The sequence below is a fragment of the Sminthopsis crassicaudata genome, chromosome 2, assembly GCF_048593235.1.
Source record: "Sminthopsis crassicaudata isolate SCR6 chromosome 2, ASM4859323v1, whole genome shotgun sequence".
NCBI lineage: Eukaryota > Metazoa > Chordata > Mammalia > Dasyuromorphia > Dasyuridae > Sminthopsis > Sminthopsis crassicaudata.
This window is the reverse complement of record NC_133618.1, coordinates 614,330,788-614,356,824: the sequence shown is the minus strand read 5'-3', so window position 1 is coordinate 614,356,824 and position 26,037 is coordinate 614,330,788. Positions and strand designations below refer to the sequence as shown.

At 35.0% G+C, this 26,037-nt stretch overlaps 1 protein-coding gene across 4 annotated transcripts in view; it reads left to right on the top strand.

Annotated features, from left to right (window-relative positions):
- C2H10orf71 (chromosome 2 C10orf71 homolog) overlaps positions 1–18,115 on the top strand; it is a 38,751-nt gene extending 20,636 nt beyond the window's left edge. For all 4 annotated transcript variants that reach the window (XM_074296103.1, XM_074296104.1, XM_074296105.1 and 1 more), the window contains 2 exons: positions 9,110–9,216; positions 13,461–18,115. In XM_074296103.1, coding sequence (XP_074152204.1) covers positions 13,592–17,992 — 4,401 coding nt within the window. In that variant the 5' untranslated portion in view covers positions 9,110–9,216; positions 13,461–13,591 and the 3' untranslated portion in view covers positions 17,993–18,115. The remainder of the gene's footprint in view (positions 1–9,109; positions 9,217–13,460) is intronic.
- Positions 18,116–26,037: the final 7,922 nt, after the last annotated feature.

Below are 26,037 nucleotides of genomic sequence, written 5' to 3'. Positions count from 1 at the left end.
AATGCTTCTTTGGTGACATTCTCTCCTGTACAACATTTCAGGAAAGTTTCTGCCATGTTTCATCTCATTACCCCCTTTCAGACCACCACCTTGACCATAGCTTCTCTTCTGCAAGTGTACCCTTTTTTATTCCATTCCCTACCACTCCTAAATGTAAATAATGTCAGTTTAGAAAAATGAATACAAGAGATAATATTATTAAAAAATATATAATAATTTAAAAAAGATTAAAAAAATAATAAAAAAAAGAATGTCAATTTATTCCTTTATGGTCCCATGTACTATCCCTATAATTTTCCTGACCAGAATGTGATTTTCCTATTAGAATATAAGCACCTTGCAGGCAGGAACTGACTTTACTTTTTTATTTGTATCCCCAGGGCTAAGCACACAGCAAATTCTTAATTTTTTACTAATTCATTCAAATATAATCCATCCTTAATCTCTCTTCTTACTCATTTCTTCTTACTTATTTCTGAATCCAGCTCATCATTCATCTATTCAAGATGCACATAATGATGAATGAATCTAAGAGTGTCTTGCCAGCAAGTTATAGAATCATATAATTATATATATTATTCATCTACTTTCATTTTACCAGTGCAGTTGGTGAGATTGTTATCTTCCATGTTGGTATATAGTTTAATAATAATAATAATAATAATAATAATAATAATTAACACATATAGAACTTTAAGATTTGTAAAGTATCTCATATTTTCTATCTCACTGGATCCTTACACCAATCCTATGACAATATGATAATTCCCATTTTTCAGATGAGACAACTGAGTCTGTGAGATGTTAAAGCTAATGAGTTTCTGTATCTAGATTTGAATTCAGATCTTTATGACTCCAACTCTACTATTTTAGAGCATTTAGAAAGTTGTCATATCTTAACAAAAACACTTGCAGAATCTTGCACTTTACAAGGAATTTCTGTGTGATTTGACACAAAACATTCTTCATGACCTTAGTGAACATCTTTAGTGAATACACCTCTCCCTTTCTTGACATCAGTATCAGTGTATTATTGAACAATATTATCTCTGAATCCTTATCCATCATAGAATATTGTGAAATTTTAATGTTTCAGTGAAGTTGTGAAATATGCATTTCACACTATTAATAAAATGTTTTCTGAAAAAATCAATATGTAGTAAACAAAAATGGATATTACCTTTTTTGCAGTCTCCTTCAGTTGCATAACAATAAAGATAAGATTTACCATTGCATATCATCTATGAAATAATGCTTGTTCTCATCTCATCTATTCCTTAACCTCACCCTTGGAACACGCACAAGCTAAGTTCATATATACTTTTACAGAAATGAGAAAATAGGTCCATGAGTCTATAATAGTAGTTGCTGTTGCCATCTGAATTACCTTCTGAAAATCATTGCTATGATATTCTCATCCTTTTGTAACTTTCCCCTCTTTGAAATAATCTGAGAATTGCTTTCTGTCTGAGTTTAAAGTGGTGCTGCCTCCATCACTAGTTTCTATCCAATTCCTTTTTGGAGAGAGGTAGATGGCATAGTCCATGGAGCACAGGGTCTATAGTCAGATAGATCTGAATTTAAATCCTTTTTCATACACTTACTAATTCTGTGATCCAGAGAAAGATATTTACCCTCTGTTTGCCATAGTTTCCTCAACTGTAAAATAAAGAAAAATGGTACTAACCTCTCACTGTTGTTTTGAGGATCAAATTAAGATACTATTTGTAAAGCATTTAGCACATAGTATGTGATTAATAAATGTTTAATTCCTTCGTCTTAAGTGCATTTCTACTCCCTCACATACTATAATAAGCACCAGGAAGGTAGAATCCAAATACTGTAATTCCATTATCATTGCAGGTAAGACTAAAAATTACTATACCAAGAGTTCTGTTCAGTTTTGTGAATGTTTTTTGTCCTCTTTTAGTTTCACCCATAAATACTCCCTAAATAATCTAATTTAGGTGGATCTCACATAAAGCTCTCTGCTTATTGTTCATATGATTATATTATTTATATTATAATATTACATTATATTGTTCATAGTTTTCCATCATCTTTCTCCATATTGCTTATAAATATGCCTATAATCTAAATCATTGTTACCTTTGCCTATGATGTCTCTGATTGACAAGGAGTCTTCTAGCTGAAGTTATTTCTGGGTAATTCAAATAGCCTATGGTGACTTTTTTTGATATAGTTATATCCTTTAAGACATGATGATAGAATCAAAATCCTTGCTTTCATTTTTCTGAATTAACAGCTTATTTAAATAGATCAAACTTATCAAGTATGAAATGTCATTTCACGTGATCCTTTATCTCAATGTGGTGTTCATTTTGACTTTTGTTATAGTCAGTGGATGTTCTAACTATACAATGCAACTGATTCTGCTACCTCTATGATCTCTTTCTAAAATATATTTAATTTCAATTTTTGTGATGATTTTTAGTACTCATCATACCCAATGTCTACTATTTTCTTGAAAAAGAATTCATGCTATATAAACATAAATCTTCTGAACTGTCCACAGACCTTCAGCATCTCATTTCTTGGTCTCAAACTATATTTTCCAACAAAATTCTTGCCATTTCTCCCATACTCCATTTTCATATTGAAGTCACCATATGTCAGTATGTGTATATGTATATATACATATACATTCAAAGAAACATTATATAATATATATAGTATAGTATATATATTGTGTGTATATATATGTATATATATACATATATATATGTATACATACATACAAGGATACTTGATTTAGAGGTTCCTCCAAATTAGCTTACATGAAGTTCTGTACTTCCTCATCCTCTGCCACAAATATTATCAACAGTAGCTATCTTCATAATAGTCTATTCATTTATATTTGTAGCGAGCATTACAAAATAAAATAAAAAGATGAAGTATCCCATGAAAGTAGGCTTTCAATTGTCATTGAGTACATGAAGAAACCAACTCTAGTTTCCTTATCTTAATGAATATTTGTATTTAGTTATGATTTCTTTATTTCATATTTCATTTATAAGGAGAACATCAATAGGGATGAGATTTGGTTACTCAAATTGTATGGCAACTTATTGGTTGTTGGATAAAGATAAGAAATTGGAATTTTTATTGATTTATTTGAAACTTAACTACAAAATACAAAAGAAAAAACTGCCAGATGCCCAGTAGAAATAACAGAGAATTCAAAATATAAAGCAATAAATTTTTATTTCAAGAAATACTAATAAATAATATGCATTGTGTTGTCAGACTTAACCATTTTTGCTTCCTTGTAGATTTTATTTTCTGCTATGCAGTTTTTATTTTTTTTTCCCCCTTCTTCTTCTCCTCCCCCAAGAAGGCTACAATTAAGTACAGATATATAGCTATAAATGTATGTTTATATAAAACTATGCATTTTTATCTATATACATGATAGTGAACCCCTCTGGGTTTGATTATGGTAAGACAAGGACAAGAGTTATCCTGAATGAGTAGGCATAAGTTGGTTATAAACTGCATTGTTAGGGGGAATACCTTCCTAAATGAGATCCCAGATTCACTGAGGTATGCAAGGATTCTCATAAAAAATGAACACAGATAATTCCCACAATTGGAGGAATAATTAGGAAATTTATACTTCTGAATCCTGTTGCACTCCTCCTTTTTCTAATTTAAAAAAACATAATTGTTTGGCCTTAAATATTCTATAATGGATGGCTTAATTTGTGTTGATATATAAATACCAATATGTTTTCATTTCTGCTAGAATGTTTGAATTTTACAGTCTTCAATGTCCTAACAGGGCCCCAGAAACAACACAATTTCCATGTGTTTGCAACTTTAATTAAGGCATAATATCTTATTTAAACTAATAAATGATTTTACTTCAAAATTGAAATGAATGCAAAACTCCAAAAGAAACCCAAAAAACTTATGACTTTGTTATTTGCTTTTTCCCTATTGATATTAAATATCTCGCTCTCTTTCTCTCTCTCTCTCCTTCTTTCCCTCCTTTCTTTTCTCTCTCCCTTTTGATTTCATCAGTATTGGAAGTTCCCAGTGAATAATTCCCTCTACCAAAGCAAAGTACCTTCAATATATAGTCTAAGAGCATTGCCTGGGGCACTTAGAGGTAAATTGACTTGCCCTATTATTATCTGACCAGAATGTTTCAGAGACTTGTCTTGAACACAGGCTTTCCTGATTCAGGGGCCAGCTCTGTACTCACTTCTCCCTGCTGCTTTTTAGTATTATCTAATAGATGAAATACATTGTTGTGAATTGACATTAAGTAGATCTCAAGGGATAGTCAGATCTATGTGGATTGTGTGAATCAAAAGGTAAAGGTAAATTAATTCTAGGGACAAAAATAATATCACATCACCAGATGACTCTTCCAGGTTGACACTAAACGTTTAATTCTAGAGTGGCAGAAAGAATCCTCAATTTGAAATTCAACGTCTGGAATTCAAATCCTGAATCATCCACTTACTACCACACTGAATTTAAATCTGAAGTGCAGAGAATTACACCTGTACTGCCTAAGTCCAGTTATTGGTTAAGAGAAAGCTTAGCAAATACTCAAATGCTACAATAACATGAGTTATCTTTTTTTTTTTTAATTTAACCTCTTCCAGTATAAAATTTATACTAATTCTGATAAATGATAGAGTGTAACTTACTTCTTCTCTATAGAAAAAGGGTTAATACATGAATTTATAATGTAACCAATAATATGGTATAGGAGAAAACTATTGAACTATTAAAAACAACCCTTTAAAGGACCTAGAAATAAATAGAAGTTTATTTCCAAGTAATTCAAAGATTTGGTAATAGCTGATATTTATATGTCAGTTAATATCATAAATTATATATGTACATATTTTCCCTTTTGCAAAACACCTTATACATATTGTCCCATTTAAATTGCCACAAAAGCCTGACAATGCAGTTGCTATTATCCTCACTTTACATATAAGGGAAAGGGAATAAGCATTTTTAAAGCACCTACTATAGGCTAAGCATTGTGCCAAGTGCTTTAAAATCTCATTTGGTCCCCATAACAACCCTGTAAATAAGTGATTAATATTATCCCCATTTCAGAGTTGAGAAAAGTAAGGCAAACAGAGGTTAATATTGCCTAAGGTCATAGGGCTAGTAAAAGTCACAGGCAACATTTTAACTAAAGTATGTCTAAATCCAAACCCAGCAGCTGTGACAAACTATATCCTGATTTTTATTTTGATTTACTCATTAGAACCTGATTCTGGTTTTGTCCCATGTCTTATTGATATTCTGATATCTCCTTGCCAGTTTCTTGAAAGTGATAAAACTATATTCCTTTCCAATTATTCTATGATTCAGTAATTTCAATGATTCAAACAGGCCTTCCTCCAGTTAGTTGAAATTAGCTCAGATTTTAAATGAAGGATATAATTCTTTCCAACTCAATGAATTTTGTGTGATTACTATAAGACTAAGTCTATTTTTCAGGGAGTTTTCACTTACTGAGTAACCTTCCATACCCATGAAATTTCAGAACCAATAGTACTTGTCATAGAAACTGGAAAGTGAAATTGAAAGCCCTAATTATTTTTACAAAATAAAAACCATCATATTTTCATTCAACCACAAACATTTAGCAGGCACCTGCTATGTGCAAAGCACAATGCTAGGAGCTATAGGAGATTCATAAGATACATTAAGTACCCTCCCAGAGCTAAGTCTAGTAGAAGAATAAGACAGACAATGATAACAATTTACACAAAATTTTGTAAGTGTATGAGAGATACAAAACAAAGTGTCACATGAGGGCATTAGATTTTAAACTCATTATGGAGTCAGGGAATATCTTTGGTCTTTTTGTATCCCCAGTGCTCAGCACAATATTTGATACACAGTAGGCATTTAATAAATGCTTAATGGAACTGACTTGGGAGAAAATAATTAGGTGATCAGGATAGGCTTCATGGAGGAGGTGTCATCTGAGCTATCAATAAGGGTTAACAATTCATCAAAGACAAAGGAAGGAAGAGTTTGGGAACATGTTTAAGGTGGAGATCTTGGTGGAGAGATCCTAAAGCTCATATTTCTATCATTTAGCTGAGATGTGTTTGTGATCACTGGACATTTTTAGGTATCCCTCCCCAATGACTGGATCTCTCTGTTCCTCTCTTCATCTCTCCTTCCTGATTTCTCTGTCTCCCTTCAAAGCCCAACTAAAATCCTACCTCCTCCAAGAAGCCTGTCCAAATCCCTTTCCATTTTATTGCCTTTTTTTATTGATTATCTCCAATTTATCCTTTATACTTCTTGTTGGTACATACTTGTTTTTATGTGACTTCTTATTAGACTGGGTGCTTCTAGAGAGCAGAAACTCTTTTTTCCCTTCTTTATATTCCTGGTACAATGTCTAAAAACATTCTAAGTGCTTAATAAATGCTTATTGACTATTGCCTGACTGATAAATCCTGGATCATGTCATCATAGGGTTGTAGAGAGGAAAGACCTTTAATTTTGCAAGTGGGAAACAAAACCAGAGTACTTAAATTACTTTCCCAAGATTACCCAGCAAGTGGTAAATTGTGATTCAGACCTAGCTTGATACCTCCTACTTTTTTCTGTCTCACCTCTTTGGACCTACTATATCACAACTCAGAATGATCATCAAGACCACTGAATTAACCAAGGTGATCTTGTCTAGCACAACCCAATTATTTCAAGCACATGCAAATCCTCAGTATACTTAACATGTAATATTGTATGTCCAGATTATTTGTGCATGTTTGTGTGTGTGTATGTATACTGTACACACACACACACACAGTGCTTTATCTAAATATAGTTTCTCCCCCAGGACCCTCTGCACAACAAAGCCTTCTTCAAAGCAAAATTTGAATATCACCTTTTGATGAGGAAACCCCAAAACTCTTAAAATCTCCTAGGACTCTGCCTCAAGGAAGGAACTCCACCCCAAGCACAACAGTTATCTAAAAACCCATTGAATTCTATTCAAATTCTAACCCTGGCTGAAACTCAAGCTCAAAGCCAACCTGGGACTCCACCCACAAGCCCCTTCAGATTGTCCAAAGCCTCCTATTATAAAAAGAGCCAAACTGGAGTCTACTCTTTGCAGAGGTCCCAAACATGGCATCCTTATGCCTGCCATGTCAAAGGATTTCTGCGCACTGGAACTGTGGTTCTGGTGCCCTTTATCTCTATCCTCAACTTTAATTAAACTTTACTTCCAAACTCCATAATAAACCTCTTTTATTTATTTTATTTAGGTTTTTGGGTCTGTAAATTCCTTTACAGAGGACTCTTGCTCCACTACTAGACCTCATTTAATTCTTTATCTTGCGCCGAATTCAAAGGGGTTGCAGGGAAACTCTATTTGACTCCCTGTACCCCGAACCTGCTACTAGACCTCAATTAAACCTAATTTCATTTAGGTACCCCTTATCTAGTTCTCATCACTTTTACATGAAGCCTTTCCTGAACTCCATAACTGCTGTGCTTTCCCTCCCTAACTACCTTGTATTTATTACATATTCATTCATTTTCTATTTATTTTATCCTTATATACTTATCTATGGAGATTTTGTTTTCCTTTTTAGAAATTAGATTTCCTGTGGGTGATTAGCACATAATAGGTGCTGCTTAATAAATGCTTCCTCATTAATTGATCCAGAGATAATAAACATGCTTTCAATAAATGAATTTTCAACATTATGCTAGAAGTAGTGAATGGTGACTTGGTTATATATGTATATATAAATGTCTGTGTGTGTGTGTGTGTGTAAAATTTTTCCAATTAAATCTGTGATCATTTTACAATATACTTCTGGTGTGCTTCAGTTTATGCCAGAAAACTTGGGGCGGCAAAAATTATTCCTTGGCTACCTGATTGTGTGATTGTAGGTATGGTATACAGTAATGGGTTAATATCTGCAAGGCTTTGTGATTCTCCATAAAATATGTTCCACAAATACAAGTTATTAAAATTATTCATATTATATCATATATCTAGAACCAATTTGGGCTAGATTCTTACCAAGTTACTTCCATCCACAAAAAGCTTTGGAGATCTAGCCATTCCCTTGATGGTTTATGTTTAGAATTTGCATAGTGGGTTTATTTTAATTAGTTTACACTTCATTCTGAACACTTCTGAAAGTCTCCTGGGCAGTTTTTTGGTTCCTTTACTGTCAGAGTGGTTACTAGATTCTCCTGCCAACAATAAATTAAATACTGTGCTATTGCTTTATAAGTGGACTCAGGTTTGGCTGCATTGACTTTCCTTAACTTTAACTGGAAAAGAAGCTTCATTGCTTATGCACATGGGAAAACTGCCTTAGGTCAGATTTTGCTCACTAAAATAATTGGAGATTGTTTTGATTTAATTTGAAGCTCTGTTCACATTAAGAATTCAAAATGCCTCAAACTGTCTTTTGAATTATTATTGTATGGTGAATAAACGAAGGACATCAGGAATCACAAAACTTCTGCATTGAAAGGGACCTAAGAGACCATCCAGTCCCCAAACAAGAATCCTCATTCCCATTTTCCCAGCAAATGAACATCTAGTCTTTTTTTAAAGATCTTTCTCATAAAAGGAAATCTTGTACTCCTAGAGTTGCCCATTCCACCTTAGTATAGTTCTCAATTGTGAAGGTTTTTCTCCTTTGGTCACTATTAAATTGGTTTCTTGGCAATCTATCCATTCTGCTCTTTCTATTCTTAGAGGCCAATCTAAGCAAGGAGTTGGTATAGCATAAAGGAAATACTTGGGTTCAAATTCTACTTTTGATGTTTTACTATTGGTATGACCTTGGACAAGTCCCTTCCATTCCATCTCTAGGAATCTTCTTTCATATAACCTGAAGACAAAAATCAAGGCTCACTCTCTATGTCTGGCCACAGTCCTCTTTTCTCCAGGCTAAGCAAACTTAAGTCCCAGTGTGGAAAAGATACATCTTTGGGTTCTGCCTTTGATAAGGATTTGGCAAAACTCAATTATGATAAAAATGTTAAAGGTTAAATACATGGTAGTAAAAAAATGTCCTTCTGCTCAGCTGAATTCCATCGAATTTTTTTTTATTCTTTATAGATGGACAGTAATGAAACACAATATAAGTACTTCAAGAAATTCTAAATATACAGAAGGCCAGAAAAAATTACATGAAAGGTATGCTGTGGAATTCATACTCATAACAGGTAAGATTCCTAAGGACTCTTTGATAATAGCTTTTCTATTATGTAAAATTATTCTGAATAGGATTCCAAGTATCTGGTTGTTTTATACTGTTTGATTACAAAGAGAAGGCATTTTCATGACATAACCATTTATAGACCACACTTGATCTTCTCTAAGTTAGTAACATGAAGAACTAAGAAAATTAACAAGGGGGGGGGGAAGTTAATTTTGTTTTCTTTTTCCTCATTGAAGCAAGTGATTGTCCTTGAAATACTTGAGTAATGGATCCAGTTCTTCATGATGTTTTCACTACTTTAGAACTGTTACATGGGCCTAAATGGAATCTCATTGGGGAGCTTAAATTCACAATGAAATTCTAAATAATCCTGTTTTCAACAAGTTGTAATAGTACCTTGTTTTGAAGGAAATTGTGCCTCACTTAATTAAGTTATTGGTTATATTGACATTCCTGACAAAGATCCATAACATTAAGAATCACTTAACTTGTTCAGTATGGACAGGTGATTCAACCTTTCAAACACACTAGATTCTCCTTATCGTTTCCTTTGGTGGCCTTTAAACTGGTAAAATATACATTGTTTTTGTTTCTTTGCAAAGAAGCAAATCATCTTTTTTTTTTTTTATCAGTGTAATTTAGCCCAGAAATAGTTGGAGCCAGAGGTTTAAGCCTCATATGCAAAATAACAGTGATAAATGTTCTTAATGTCTTAATGTTCTCTCTTTCTTTCATTCCAATTGATAATCACATGTGCTAACTATGAATTGCCATTTGAAAATCATGAGTATTGTTATAGTCATTAAACAGAGAGGCATATTCCCCAAATTAAAATAAATGGAGATCAAAGTTTCAGGCAATGGATGATTAAAGCAAGAATGTTTGGAGACAAACTACCCATAGGCCATAGAACAATGAGTTTAAAGGTGTAATCCAATCTCCTTCCCACAACTCACACATACTTGAAACCTAAATTTCCTTCAATAAAGCCGAAAAACATGGTATCCTAGTTGGGCAAAAGAAGGCATCAGTGACTGAGATTATGTATCTTTTGTTTGGATTTGATTTGGACTTCCTCACCTTCTTTTTTTACCTTTGACAACCCTATTTAAAAAGGCACAGTTTCTGAGCCTGGAGTTACTGGACAGAAGTGTGGGTGAAGGATACTATCAATCCACCAGCTTCAGCATTAGTCAGGTTTACATGGCATCTGCAACTGTCCTTGTTTTCATCAAGGGTAAAAACTATATCCATAATTTTGGGGACATGGGAAAATATATGACCTCAACTGGATTCAACAGCTAATAAATTCGACTGAAATCTTCAAATCAAACATACTTTACTTTTGACTTAATTGCTGTGCCTCAGTGAACTTCTGATTTCAAATACAATGGGAATTGAGATGATCTGTATTACACCAAGACAACTGAGCTATTTTCAGGGTAAACAGATCAAATAAATATCTGGTCAATTTATTTCAAGCAAAATGGAAACTTAGACAAAGTAGTTATTTGAATAAACTATTTCACTCAACTGACAAATCATACAATCATAGATTTGAGATTGGAAGGATCATTAAAGATCTTTTAGTCAAAGCTCAACACTTTACATGTAAGGAAACAAAGGGCCAGAGAAGCTTTGTCACTTGCCTGAAATCCCCAAGTAGCAAGGTCAAGATTTGAACTTTAATTACAAACCCAGCTTTCTTCTCAATGTATGATATTATGTCCATTCAGACTAGTTAATCATGTATGTCTGTAGATAGATTATGTGCCTGTGATGCAAAGATAGAGTCTATTTGTTTCTTGAGATATATAAAAATAAAGTTGTTCTCAAGTAAAAGCACTATGAGATGTATTTCCAATAGATTTTTTTGTATTTTTTGTATTTTCTTGTAGCAATTTTAGTGCAATTTATCTAAAACAGGGAATAGGGACTATAACTGTGATTCATTCAACTTGTAAGTAAATTCCCTCTCTAAAACTGAAAGTCTTAGAAAGTTGTCCAGCATGCTAAGTCAGAGCAAGGAAAGGGAACAAGCATTTATTAAGCTCCTACTATGTACCAGGCCATTAGTTCTTAGTGATTTACAAATGTTTAATCCTCACAAAAATCCTTTGAGGTGGGTGTTCTTATTAGTCTCATTTTGTATTTGTGTAAACCAAGGTAGACAGAAGTTAAGTGCCTTGTCCAGGATTACATATTTACTGTCTAAATCTGGATTTGAACACAGGTCTTCCTGACTCCAGAACCAGCATGCTACCCCTTGGGTTATCTAGTCATAAGGTCAATATGTATTAGAGGTGGTTCTTGAATCTAGATCTTTGTGGTTTTAAAGATAGCTTTCAATTCACTCAATTCACATATGTTGACTAAGATATGAACAAATATTTTATATGACCAAAGGATTCTTCTGAGAAACCATCCCTTACTTGGTCAAGGATGCTCTGACTTATTTATCTCTACCCTTTACAAGGTTCATATGGAGAGAGAGATCCAGTATAGAGCCCCAATGGGGTTAGGTATTATCTCATAGCCCCTCTAATCAAGTGTCTTGACACTGAGAGTTAGGGAACGGGAGGCAAAGAGAAATGGTTTCACCACTGGAGAAAAGTAAACATGAAGTAGGAATACATTTCTATTATCCTGATGCTTCTCCCCAGTCAGTGCTCTTCATATTTACAAAATGGTCTTTGGGCCAACTATAAATCAATGAATAAGAATAAAATCATAGAATAGGATGTTCAAATTGAAAGGGATAAACTTAAGGACCATCTTTAGGACCAAGCCTTTCATCCTATATATGAATAAATTGAAGCTCCAGGAAATTAAATGATACTTAAAGTTACATAATTAGGAAATCATGAGATGTGCCTATTAAAGCACCTTCCAAAATTTAAAGAACTCTATATCATTATCTTATCAATAGAAATGGGATGAGAATCTAGGTTTTTTTCTCCTTGTCAAATGTTCCTTTCCATTGTATTTTGTCTCTTTGAGTGGGATCAAACACAGGGTATAGGTCAAGAAAAAGCCAAATTATAAGATTAGGAAGCCTAGATTTGAACTTACTAGCTGTTAACTCTGGGCAGCTCACTTAATCTATGTCTGCCTTGGTTTTATTATAGACAATATTAACCCTGAGATAACTCTCAGTCTATAAGCACCTGAACATATTTCTATTCTCCATCAAAACTCTAACAATATTCCTCAAGATAAAAAAGTACAAGGAACATATTCTCTGACCCTTTATCCTGTTGTCATATCTTCTATTATTTACTGTTATTGTGTTATACATTACTACATTATCTGTTATTATTATATTTTTCACTTCAGGAACTCAAATTACCCCATTAAATTTAAGCTATCCCAAACTTCATGAGAGACATCCAATTGAAAAAGAATTTTTAAATGAATAGTTATAACATACCTATATCAATATTCTGTTTTCCATCCTGTGAGATTGATGTTTGTTATCACAGAGAAGGTTGGATGGGAAAAAGATAGGGATATAAAGAATACCAGACTTGGAATTGAGAAAGGCTTGTATTTGAATATGTATTTGAATAATAAGATGAATAGCATCTTAGTAGCTATATAATGGTGAGCCCAATACCTTGCTAACAACTAATACTCATTTAGGATTCTAAAAAATTTGTAAGGCACTTTAAAGATACCAAATCCTTTCAGTTTCACAACAACCTCATGAAATAAATACTTCATGTATTATTATCACCATTTTTTAAATGGAGAAACTGCATTTCACTGGTATTAAGTGATTTGCCCATGGTCATACTACAAGTATTAGAGTTAAAATTTGAAGCCAAGTTTTCCTGATTCTCAATCAGAGAACTCTATCCATTATTTCACATTCCTTCTCCAACTTAATTTTTCTGATCCTTCTCTTCCTCCTTTGTAAAATGTGGATTATGGTACCTAAATTATAGGATTATTATTGGGATGAAATTAGCTAAAGATTGCAAAACTCTTTGCAAAACTTAAAGTGTTTTTAGCATTTTCACTCTTTATGTTGTTTGCTTGCATTTTGTTTTCTTTCTCATTTTTTTCTTTTTGATCTGATTTTTCTTGCTCAACATGATAATTGTATAAATATGTATACATATATAGCATGTTGCTTATATTGGATTATTTGCCTTTTTGAGGAGGGCTTGAGTGGAAGGGGGGAAATTTAGGGAACACAAGGATTTTCAAGGATCAATGTCAAAAATTATCAATTCTTTTTTACAGGGAAAAAAAGTCCCATTTTGTGGTTGCATTGGTTACACTGAATGAACACATTTTGGAAGAAGATCGGGTAAAAAAAATCATTGAGCAGAAATCAGCTTTATTGAAAAAAATTAATTTTGTGGATCCTCTTCATGCCTGTCCAGACAATGCAAGGGAGTAAAAAATACACAGATGGACTCAGTGACTCTTCAAGCATCGGGAGTGTCTTGGATGATGCAGATAGAGAAGTCAGCAATCTCACAGACCGGGCTTTTAGAAGTTTGTGCATTTCAGAGGACACATCCTTCAATGACTCCAATCTTGTCATTTCACCAGATTTTGCCCAACAGTTTTTTGGTAGCTTTCAACAGGGAACAGGCAGCCACGCCATCAAGAAAAGTAATCTCTGCAACAGGATACAAGCACATGGGAATGAACATGCAGGCTGGGCATCTACATTCCAACAACTGCCCAAGTATGTCCAAGGAGAGGAAAGATACCCCAAAAGCAATTCACCACCACCAGTTACCACACGGAGAAAACTGGAGATCCCAGTTTCTGGTATGAGGAGTAGTAAACCTGTCTCCAAAGTATCTTCATTAATTAAATCTTTTGATAGGACAGAAAATCCAGATCCTGACAATCTACCTCCCACCACCAAACAGCCTGCTTTAAAAAATCCTCTGAAATGTGTACCTCTCCCAGGAGTTGGTGTGAATTTCTGCATGGATTCAGCTTTTTTAACGGTCAGGAAGGTACCTGCTGAAATTTCCAACACATATCAAAATACCAGTTGGTCTGGTGGCAGACAGGGGACACCAGATTCACCAAGTACGAATGACCTAACATCTAGTACTGATGATTTTCAAACAGCCTCTGTGGATGCTTCCAATCTTCCACCAACAAAGGCAGCAAAGAGTAAGACTGGAAAAGCTAATGAAAGGGCAAACAGAGGGAATTTTCTTCATAGTGAAAACAGTGCCTTTGAATCATGGAATGCACATCACAAGAAATTGCTTGAAAGGAAGGAAGCTGATGAACTGATGCCAGAAACCAAAGCACCTTCAAACTATGAGGAAAATCTACCACCAAAAGAGCTCTACCCAAGCAGACATGAAACATCACCCAGCCACACCAGAGTACATGTGAAGCCAGAAGAGAGAACTCTGGTGGCAGGAACTCCAACCACTTCTCTATCTAAAGTATCTAATGTTCGATCAGCTCCTGAATCCCAAAGCTTTACCATGGAAGAGAAGGCTCCCAGTTCAGAGACCAAGGTTCAGTTGGAAACTTCACGAGCTCCATGGAGAAGATCAAAAATCAACAAAAGAGGAAAAGAAAGAACACGTGAGCCTTCAGATGAAAAGAAAACCAATGGGAAAGGCCCAACTTTGTATAAAAAAACAGATCCTGCAGGAGAGTTTCCTGAAAGTGATATCATAGAAGAACAAGTAAACTCAAATGAATGCTACGATCCTCCTTTTAACATCAGTAAGCTTTTGACACCTGTCATACCAACAAAGCATGTTCTAGACTCATTAGAAAATCAGTCAGAGTTGGCAACACTCCCTCCCCCAGAAAAGTCATTGGGATCAAATGAACAGGAAGGACTTAATGAATATCAGTCTCGAGAGAGTTATAAGTCAAAAGTGCCTAGTTTGTTATTCAATCTCAAAGATGTCCGAAAACGAGTCAAGAGTACTTATAGTGCCTCCCCTCTCCTAAAAAGCCATGATGAAAAAACAAAAGCTAGGGATCATGGAAAGCAAGAAAATATAAGCAATGGCACTTTTATGTCTAATGGATCTGAAGAAATTCTTCCCCACATGTCAACCAAGGATAAACTGAACTACCAACCCTATGCCAATACCAAGGAGAAGGACCATAAAGGAGATATTAACGGAGACTTCACAGATAATTACCTAACTCTTAGCTCACCTCAGACAATAGAAGAACCTTCCTTCTATATCAATGGGGAGCCTTCAGAACAGAATGGTTTCAAGAATGATGACTTAGTCATCAAAAATCCTAAGAACAATGATGTAGACTCTCAACAATATCATCACCAAATAAATGAACATAATTTAAGGAAAAGTAAGCCTCGCCTCTCCTTGAAACTTTGCAGTAGAGATCTAACAGAAGGAAAAGTTGAAGAGAAACTGAGTATTCATCACCTTGAAAATGGATTACCAAGATCCATTTCCCAAGAGACTGACCATGAGAGAGATGCAGGATCACAGAATGCAAACCAGAAAATCTCACCAGGTCCACTTTCCCCAGAAGAAGAAGACGTGTTCTATAGTGATACCCAATCTGATTTCATGCCAAACCTTAAAAGCAAAGCCAAAATAAGCACTAGTTCTTCAGACCAATCTTTTGCCTCATTTGAAGATCAGCAGAAAATATGGTTTACAGAAAGGGAAGACAGAAAAAGTAGTGGGAGCCTAGAGGAAAGTCAGAAAATTGAAAAGAAAGAAAAGGATCTAAGAAAGGATGATTTACAATACTATGCTTTAAGTAATGGCTTTGTTAGTGTTGAAGACAGTACCAAAGAGGATATGTCTCAGAGAGAAGGTGAAAGCATGTCTAGCAATAGAGTAATGATGGAGTCAAAGAAAGAAGCTGATTGCAGAGATATTTGGTTAGAAAAAAATGAGAATATTTCTCTTCCTGATAGCAAGGATCATCCATTATCCCCTTCCCCAAATTCAAACAAGCATATCATGTTTACAATCAAAGACAATACCTTTAAATCATCTCCAGTGATTAAGCCTATCATATTGCCTCTACTGAGGACTTCATCCTCAGAAAATGTTCTTAGCAATAACCAGAAAGAAGTAGAGAGCAGATTGACAGAACATGGTGAGAACACTCACCTTTACCAGCTGGAATCGCAAGATATACCAAATGCTCAAAAAACTAGCCATCTCCCTATATCAAGCATTCAATCTAGTGCCTACAAAAAGCCCTACAGGAGCATAAGTGATAGTGGACAGGTTTTTGGATCAGTAAAGATGGAAAATGTCCAGCCAATGTCAGAAGCTACTCTTTTGGAAGATGACAGCAATTCCTCATTCTTCCCATGTATTAAAAATAGTGATAGTGTCAGACCTACTCAAAATTTATCAAATAAAATTGTGGGAAATGATTTTGAAAATGATTGCAAGAATAAACAGAAACCTATTCCCTTCAGAGTCAAACCCACCATCATTTTGCCAAATGAAGATTCTGGAGATCACCCACCAGCAAACCAATTAGGTGGAGCCTATTCAGAAGATAAAAGTAATTGCCCAAGAAACCACTTATTGTCCACTCCCAGGGAAGGGTCTTTGGTGAAAAATATAGTTCCCAGTGAGAGGATGAACTCACCGATAGCTAGCTCCATAATAGATGGCAGTGTTTATTCCCCTGCAGCCAGTACCATATTGGATGATGCACTACAAGCTACTCCAGACTCAGGTACATCACAGGGAGATTTGTCAAACTCAGCCATAATAAGCCCCTTGCCCAGCACATGTTCCAGCATAACTAGCTTAGGATCAGAGAAAAGAACCAGCATCAAAACAGCAAGAGAAGACATCACACATGCTCTGGTACCAAATACAGGAGATAACCCCCAATTTGATTCATCTGCTGAAGAAACCATAGCTTTGTCTAGACGGGATGCATTGTTGGAGGAGACTAGCAGCTGGACAGCTCCCTATGAGCTACCACAGTCCACCATTCATATGGAAAAGCCAATGAACAAACCACCAGCAGTTCCACCAAAAACTGAAAAAGCTCTAAGACGAGCAAAGAAATTGGCAAGCAAAAGGAAAAAGATGGACCTGCAGCAAGAGAAATTGTCTGAAATCCAGGAGGAAAACCCACAGATGGAGGGTGCCGATGTGATCTGGAAAAGACCTTTATCCCCTGTAGAGATTCCAAGATCCAACTTTGCCCGAGTTCGTTCCCTTCCACCTCCTGTCCACCGGCACTCAGTGGCTACCCTCTCTGAGTCTATTAGGAGGAGACCCAGTGGTGCTCAGTCAGTAATCCCTATGTCCTCCCACCCTGCCACTCAGAAAAAAGTCCTCCAGGATCCTCACTCTGGAGAATACTTTGTGTTCGATCTACCACTCCAGGTGCGAATCAAGACATTCTATGACCCAGAGACGGGCAAGTATGTCAAAGTATCAATCCCTTCTTCTGAAAGGGGCTCCCCAGAAATGCCCTCTTCGGAAATTTTAAATTCTCCTTATTTGGTGTATCCTGGCCTCCACCCTCTACCAGTGACTTCCTTAACACCTCTGAGGTCTTCCTCACAGCTCTCAGCACCCACTTTTCTAAGGCAAGAGCCTCAAGCCAGGGAATCAGCTGACCACTGGCTCCAGCGTTTCAGAGATACCCAACACCCAAGTCCTCAGTCATATACCGAGCCTGTACATAATTCTCCAAATCGTCGCCCAGAAGAAGCTCCACAGAACTTAGAAAAGGACATGAGTGAAGCTCAAAATTTGGACATTATTTCCATGGATGACTTAGAGGACTTTGCTTCAGAAGGAATCTCTTGAAAATTAAAGTTATTAGCAACCCTCTCCATTTCTCTCCCCCTCCCCCTCAAATAAAACACATCCCTCTCCCAGAATAATTTTACAAATATTCAGGTATTTCCTTGAATATACTTATTTGAAAATTACATTTATTGCAAAATTTAATCCTGAGTTTTTTTAAGAACAACCCAATTGAATGATTCTGTCCTCCCCAAGTTGGATTACCCTCCCAACTCTCAAAAAGTCTGCTACTGTTTGGATGAATGCAAAATGTTCAATCTGTGAGAAGGGTAGTAATTGCATGAAACAACCCCAACCACTTTTTCTCTCCTTCCCTCATCCTCTCCCATCCACCATCCTGCTGCCATCCCCACTGCTGCTACTGCTGCTAATGCCAATAGAGAGGATTCATAAACAAGAAATCCTCTCATTCAGGGTTGAAGTCACCAAGAGGGAGAGCTGATTCTCCATTTGGAGAATGTCTGTTTAGGTATCCTCTCCTATTCTCTCTCTTTGCTAAAAGTGAGGAGACTTACAACTCTGCCCAGGGATGTCACGTGGACACTCCCAAGTGGGTTTGGTTGAGAGAATTCCTTAAATTTCAATCAATCATACATGTATCACACTCTCTCCTCACTCCACCCCCTAAAAAAGACAAAAACAAAAACAAAAATGAAACTTTGTGATTATTCTGCTGTGGTTTATAATACAAAAAAAAGTAAATAAATTCTATATTTTGTTTGCAACCCAGCAACCACAATTTCATGCAGACAAAGAACTCACCCACAGTTTCCCAGATTATTTCCAGTCCCAAGCATCTCAGGTTGAATTCCATGTAGCTGGAAAATTCTTGACTAAAGACTTGAAGTTAAGGACAGTTTAATCATTTATTTGGGTAAAAAAAAGGTATTGTTTATATAATGAAACATTCTCCTACAGTTCATCCTCTGAGTTTGAAAAAAAATTGCTTTTTTAAATGGGACAAAAAAAGTTGATAGATGCTTCTCTTATCTTTGGCCTGGTGTCATTTATTGAGAGCAGTGATGAAATAAAGCAGCTATCTATGGCTATTACTGCTGTTTTAGGGCCATGGATATCCTGTTCTTCTGATATTCATAATCACTTGATAATAATTCTCATTGTCCTTTGGCTCATGATATGAGTCTGCTACATAAATATGGTCCCGTGAAAATTCCATGTGGCCATACAAATAGAATTCCATGCTGTGCATGGTACTATGATCGTTGAGCAGTTCAGCTTTGAAATATCTCAGGTCTACCTCTTACCACAGGTCTGTTCATTTATTTCCCAAGCTTTGATTGAGGTCAGAACCACTGGACTGCTTAGCAAGGCAGAACTGCTTGCTGAGATACCTGCTGTTGGTTGTACAGTGATTTCCCAACAAATTCCCTATTTTGCTTGAGTGAAACTGGATCCTTGAGATTTAGGAGGAAACAGGAAAGAAAGAGAGAAAGAATGAAAGAGATAGAGAGAAGATGAGAGAGAGAGAGAAAAGAGAATGAGAGACAGAGAAAAGAAAAAAGAGAATGAGAGAAAGAAATGAAAGAGAGAGAGAGAGAAAGAAATGAGAGAGAGAGAGAGAAAGAAATGAGAGAGAGAGAGAGAGAGAGAGAGAGAGAGAGAGAGAGAGAGAGAGAGAGAGAGAGAGAGAGAGAGAGAGAGAGATTGGAAAGAGATTGTGGTTCAAACACCTGTATCTTTAAGAAAATTCTATGAATATGAAGAACCTTAGTCTTTTCTTTCTTCTAAGCGCAGAATTCTCTCCCCACCCCAACCCCCAAAAAAGACAAAAACAAAAACAAAAATGAAACTTTTGTGATAACTCTGCTGTGGTTTATAATACAAAAAATAGTAAATAAATTCTATATTTTGTTTGCAACCCAGCAGCCCCAATTTCATTCAGACAAAGAACTCACCCACAGTTTTCCAGATTATTTCTAGTCCCAAGCATCTTAGTTTGAATTCCATGTAGTATGGAACAAATGAACAAATAATATCAAAGACCATACTATTTATTTAACTTAAAGTGACTCAGGCAGGCAGCATTCCCCAGATGTTTTCCTGTCCTTATGGAACTAAGATTCTGAAACAAGGGGAAGATGTTTCTAGCTATTTGGTAAAGTCATTGTCTGCCTACATGGAAATGGGAAATAAGAAGAGATGCAAATAAAAGCACACTAATGAAAATTTATAGCAATAATTCTTAAGATCTCACAGATCTTAACAGTGAATCTTTTCCCAGGTATTCTAGATTACTTGGAACCTTCCATAGCAATCCCAAGCAACAGATAGGTTTCTAAAAGTTAGGTATAAACATAGATTTTTTTAAAAATTGTGCACACACACATAATCACATTACAATAAACTTGCTACAAATAAATTCCTTCATTGAAATTAGTTCCCCTAATCTCAGTTTGAACTTAAGTCTTCTGTGAAATAAAATTTTGGTTGCTTGGATTGTTTTTCCCTAAACATATAGAAGTGCACAAAAAGCCACATTAAATGAGAAATGGTACTGAGGTGATTTGGCAGACTTTATTCTACAACTGAGAATAGTATCCAGATCTAACACCATTTGAACTAAACTTGCTTTTTATTTTAATCTTTTTGAGGGTAGGTTTTGCTATCTGGCCCAGAGTAGAAATACAACAAGCAGACCTAATCCCACTATTGTTTGGCAGGAAAGTTTTGACCTCCTCTGCTTTTGATCTAGACTAGTTCACCTCACCTTAAATAGCCTAGTTCCTCCCTTCCCACTCTCAGAGGCCCACCACATTGGCCCTGTCTACTCATTATAGAACAGTAATCTACATTAGTGGAAGAGCTTTCTATGCTAATGTAATTATATCCTTGAAATATGGATATATGTATATGTGTGTTCATTCATACCCAAGACACTTGAAAAACCACTGAAGGACTTAAATACAGTTTTCTCTCAAGCTAAAGGGCCTTAGTCTCCCCCCGAGGCACTGATTATAGGAATAAGCCAAAACACAATTTTTTCATCCTTGCTTATAAATTTGTTTTTGGCAGGAATAGCTGTAAGGTACATTCAGAAAGTCTACTAGCCCAACAAAGCTGGCTCTCCTAGTGCCAAGTCATAATGTTGTTGGTTCCTTAATTCAGAAATTAGTGGATGGCCATTCCGAAAGGATCACAATGCAACAATTTGTAGCAAATCAGTAAAACAGGCCATTGCTACTGAGTTGGCTTCCATTGGGAGGCAGCACAGAGTGGTAGGAAATGCACGTAGTTTGGGTATAGAAGACCAACATCTAAATCCAATTATCTGTCACTTATTAGTTGCAGTCTTGAATAATTTATTTCATCACTTGGTGCATCTGTTTCTTCATCTACAAAATGGAGGGATTGGGCTGAACATCATGGAATTTCTCCTCCAGCCCTAAAAGCCTGTGATCTCATTTAACTTGGCATCATGTTACAAATTTTTATTATAATCTTCCAAATTGACATCTAATGGGCCTTGCATGTTTATGAAATAATTAAAGAATCATAGATTTAGAGATATAAAGGAACTTAAATATCATATATCCCAGTGTCCTTCATTTGATAGATGAGGAAACTGAAGTTCAAAGTGATTTTTCTCAGTCTTATCTGCAATTAGCCATAATTTGAACTACCTCCCAAATGAAATAAATTTTCAGAAGGAATGACTGTCCCCTCCCAATAAAGTATACAGTACTCTTTCTGTCTAGAATAAAATAATAGTCATCTCCATATTGAATGAGTTCAAAAATATTGGGTTTCCCATTATTAAATATTTTCTCTTTTTTCTTTTTTTTTAAAGTAATTAGGATTAAATGGCTTGCCCAGGACAATACAACTTGTGTCGGAGACTGAATCTGAACTCAGGTTTTCCTGATTCTAGGCCAAGTGCTCTATCTACTGCATCACCTAATTGTCCCTTTAGAAGTATTTTCAAGCAAATGCTGGATGACTATTTGTCACCTCTGCATTAGAGGAGATGTTTGGGTCCAAGTTAAACAAGATGGCCTCTGAGACCTCTAATTATAGGATTTTGAGATTTTATGATTTCTTGATTTAGTTTATATTTCATCAATATCTGTATAGGCTAAAATACATAGAGAAATCACCTTAATAATTTTTATTTGGAGGGGGAAACAGCAGTCAGGGGTTGAAGAAACTCAAAGCATGAATTATTCAGAAGATATGGTTATCAGTTATCAGTTTTACCAAATAAATGCTAAACTATAACTTTCATTTTACCCATGCAGACATAGAAATACTCATGGTATTTATCCAAAGATAACTTGTTCTTATGGTTTCCTTTCCTTTTTGAAGATCTAAGTGGTTATAAGACAAAATGTTATCCTTCCTCACATCTCAGTAAGATAGAAAAAAGGCAGCTCTTCTCTAAATGACCCAAACAATTCACTGAGTTACAACTCAATAAAAGAGTTAAGAATGGAACTAAGGTCTCTTCACTCAAGGACAATAGATATCAGCTAAGTTGCTTCAAATGACTTTCATAGTTTGGTGCAAAAACTTCAAATTAATAATTCTAAATTGGATTTATGTAGTGATACATATGTATATACATCTATATATACATGTACACATATAAAACTTTTATATGTATATATGTAGAACTAATGTATATATATTTACATCTGTACATATCCAATGACAATATTCAAATACTAGGACCAAAGAAACTTTTGTTATATTTTTACCCAAGAAAATAAAGCATTTGGTGCATTTGATCAGAAAAGTGAATATCGCTAAAATTCTTAATTGTGAGCCATTTTAGGAAAAAAAAAAGTCATCTTGTATCCCTTCAACCATTTTAAAATTTACAAGCTTTCTAGGGTATTTTATATCATATTAAGCAGTTTAAGATTTATCACTCTTTTTAGAGCTTTTATAAAGTGGCAGAAATTCAAGGACAGAACCATCATTGTGATATTTGAGTTCCAATGTATGTTTACAAAATCTCATTTCCATCAATGATCATGAGAGTACTTTGGAGGCAGAAGATTCCAGACCTATGATTGCTTCAACATGAAAAATTCCCCGTATGAGAACTTCCTCTGCAGAATCAAATCAACAACCTATATTGATTATAATTTATTAACTATATTGACTATAAATTATAGTCAAGTCATCAGGGGGCACTGAAAGATCAAGTGACATACCTATGTTTACAGTCATATTATTTTTTATAATATAAGGCTTTTAATTTTCAAAACATATGCATAGATAGTTTTCAACATTCACCCTTGCAAAATCTTGTGTTCCAAATTTTTTTCTCCCTCCTTTTCCCCATCCCCTCCAGACGACAAGTAATCCAATATATAGTAAAAATGTGCAATTTTTCTATACATATTTCCACAATTATCATGCTGCACAAGAAATAGATCAAAAAGGGAAAAAAATCAGAAAGAAAACAAAATGCAAATAAATAACAAAAGAAAGAGTGAAAATAATGTGTTGTGATACACACTCAGTTCCCACAGTCCTCTCTCTGAGTTCCGATGGTTCTCTCCATCACAAGATCATTGTTGAAAAGAGCCATATCCATCAGAAATGATCATCAAATAGTCTTGTTGTTGTCTACAATGATCTCCTGGATTTGCTTATTTCACTCAGCATCAGTTGATGTAAGTCTCTCCAAGCCTCTCTGTATTCATCCTGCTGGTCATTTCTTACAGAACAATAATATCCCATAATATTTATATACCACAGTTTATTCAGCCATTCTCCAATTGATGGGTATCCATGTAGTTTCCAGTTTCTGGCCACTACAAAAAGGCTTGCTTGCCACTAACATTCTTGCACATACATGTCCCTTTCCCTCCTTTAAGATCTCTTTGGGATATAAGCCCAGGAGAAACACTGCTGGATCAAAGGGTGTGCACAGCTTGATGCCCTTTGATAGGCAAACTATCTTAGAGAAAAGGATCCAGGTATTCTTGACTTCAAGGCTAACACTACATATATTGTATCATGCTATTACACACACACACACACACACACACACACACACACACACACACAATTTTTAAAGATATAAATTTTAAAGATACAAGTTAAATTAAATATTCCATCCACATCAAACACTTGCTAAGTACCTACTATGTGCCAATGAGGAAAGCCAGGTTTCTTCATTTAAGGAGATCCCAATCTAAAGAAGTCACTTTGTGCTCCAGCGTCTTCTCACCAAAGACCCTAAGTTGATATTTTTGCTCTATGGAGTCACCACAGAAACACTGTCTAATTTCACAGCATCATTTCTCCTAGTATGGGAGCAAATATTTAAAACTCATTAAAAATTACAGATAATGATTTTTCTTGTGCAGCACGATATTTGTGGAAATATGTATAGAAGAATTTCACATGTTTAACATATTACTCACCATCTAGGGGAAGTAGTTGGGGAAAGGGAGGGGAAAAATTCAGAACACAAGATTTTGAAAACATGAATGTTGAAAATTATCCATGAATATATTTTAAAAATAAAAATCTTTAATTGAAAAAATTACAAATAATACTCATGCTGATGTATGATTATTCAGACTTTTAAAATTTATTCTTATATTAAGAAATAAAATAAGCATTTCCATAACATAGGAGAATTTAGGGAGGAAAATGATTACACATGAAACTATAATTCCTTTTAAGTTCCTCTTAAATATATATTAAAATTATCAAGTAATTTTATTTTTTTTGCTTTTTTAATTCCCTTCTTTCCCTATCCCAGATTTGGCTACTAATATATACAAATATGTATGTGTGTATATGTATGCATACATATATATATATATATGGATGTGTCTGTGTAAAATCATTCTGTACATACTTCTATTTATCAATTCTTTCTCTAAATGCAAATAGATTCTTCCACATAATCTAGGTATAAAGAGATTTTATTAAAAAATACATTTAAGAACATAGAACATATTACTTATCAGACTATACAAACATATTACTTACCAGACTATCCAGATTAAATTTAATACAGATTAAATAGATTGCAAGTTTGGGTACCAAAGCTATACATGGGATAAATGATAAATTTTTATTCCCTAAATAAAGGGCACAAATTGGATGAAGTCTCCATTCTATGTTGTTCCTCCCTGACACCCAATGAGTGCTTTTCCTGACCCTAGTGAACTTTTTGTCTATATATGATGTTGGCTAAAAAGCTCCAATTTTATTTCTGAGGCTCATTCTTTGTTTTATCTTCATAATGTTCTCCCAACCTAAATATGTGCTTTGGAGAGCACCTCTCCTTCCTTATCACTAGCTTATGGACACTTCCTCCCCAGGGAATGGTTTCTTCCAATGTGCTTAGAGATAGCATGACCTATATATGTAGCATTTCAGAGTTTTAAAGTGATTTTCAAATACCCTGGACATAAACAAACACAAATAAAATCCTTCCTTCTACATTACCTTGGTGTAGGGGTACCCTCTCTCAAATGAGACTGTCTTTCTTTCAGGCTGAAGTAGACTTTCACAAATTGTTTTTAAGAAAAAATTCAATATCAGATGGAAGATTTCTGGCTTGTCCTTTATTCAAAGAGGAAGCTTTTTTCAAATTCTTTCAACCTGGAGAAAAATGCAGACTGTAATTAGAAGATCTGTGTTCAAATCCTCTCTTTATTATTGTGTGATTTTGTCACTTAAATTCATCTGGCCTTAACTTTTTTTCTTTTGTAGAGTGAGATTAAATAAATGATCTCTGATCCAGCTCAGATCTAGGTTCTAATGATCCTGGCTCAATGTGCATTTCTCTAGCCTGAGAATTCAGGGTCATCTCATATCAGAATAAGACACTGAAGAAGGACATTCATGGGGAAAATGAGCATAACTGGGAATAAAAATTTTGCCAGGAGGGAGGGCCTTTGTGTCTTTAATTAGGATACTAGCGATTTTATCTTATTAGTCTGTGCAGGTAAAATAATACCTATAATAATACCTGTAAAAACACAAATAAATCATATTTGATTTAAAACTTTATAGTTATTTACTAGTTATATTAACTCAACTGGCATTTTTTA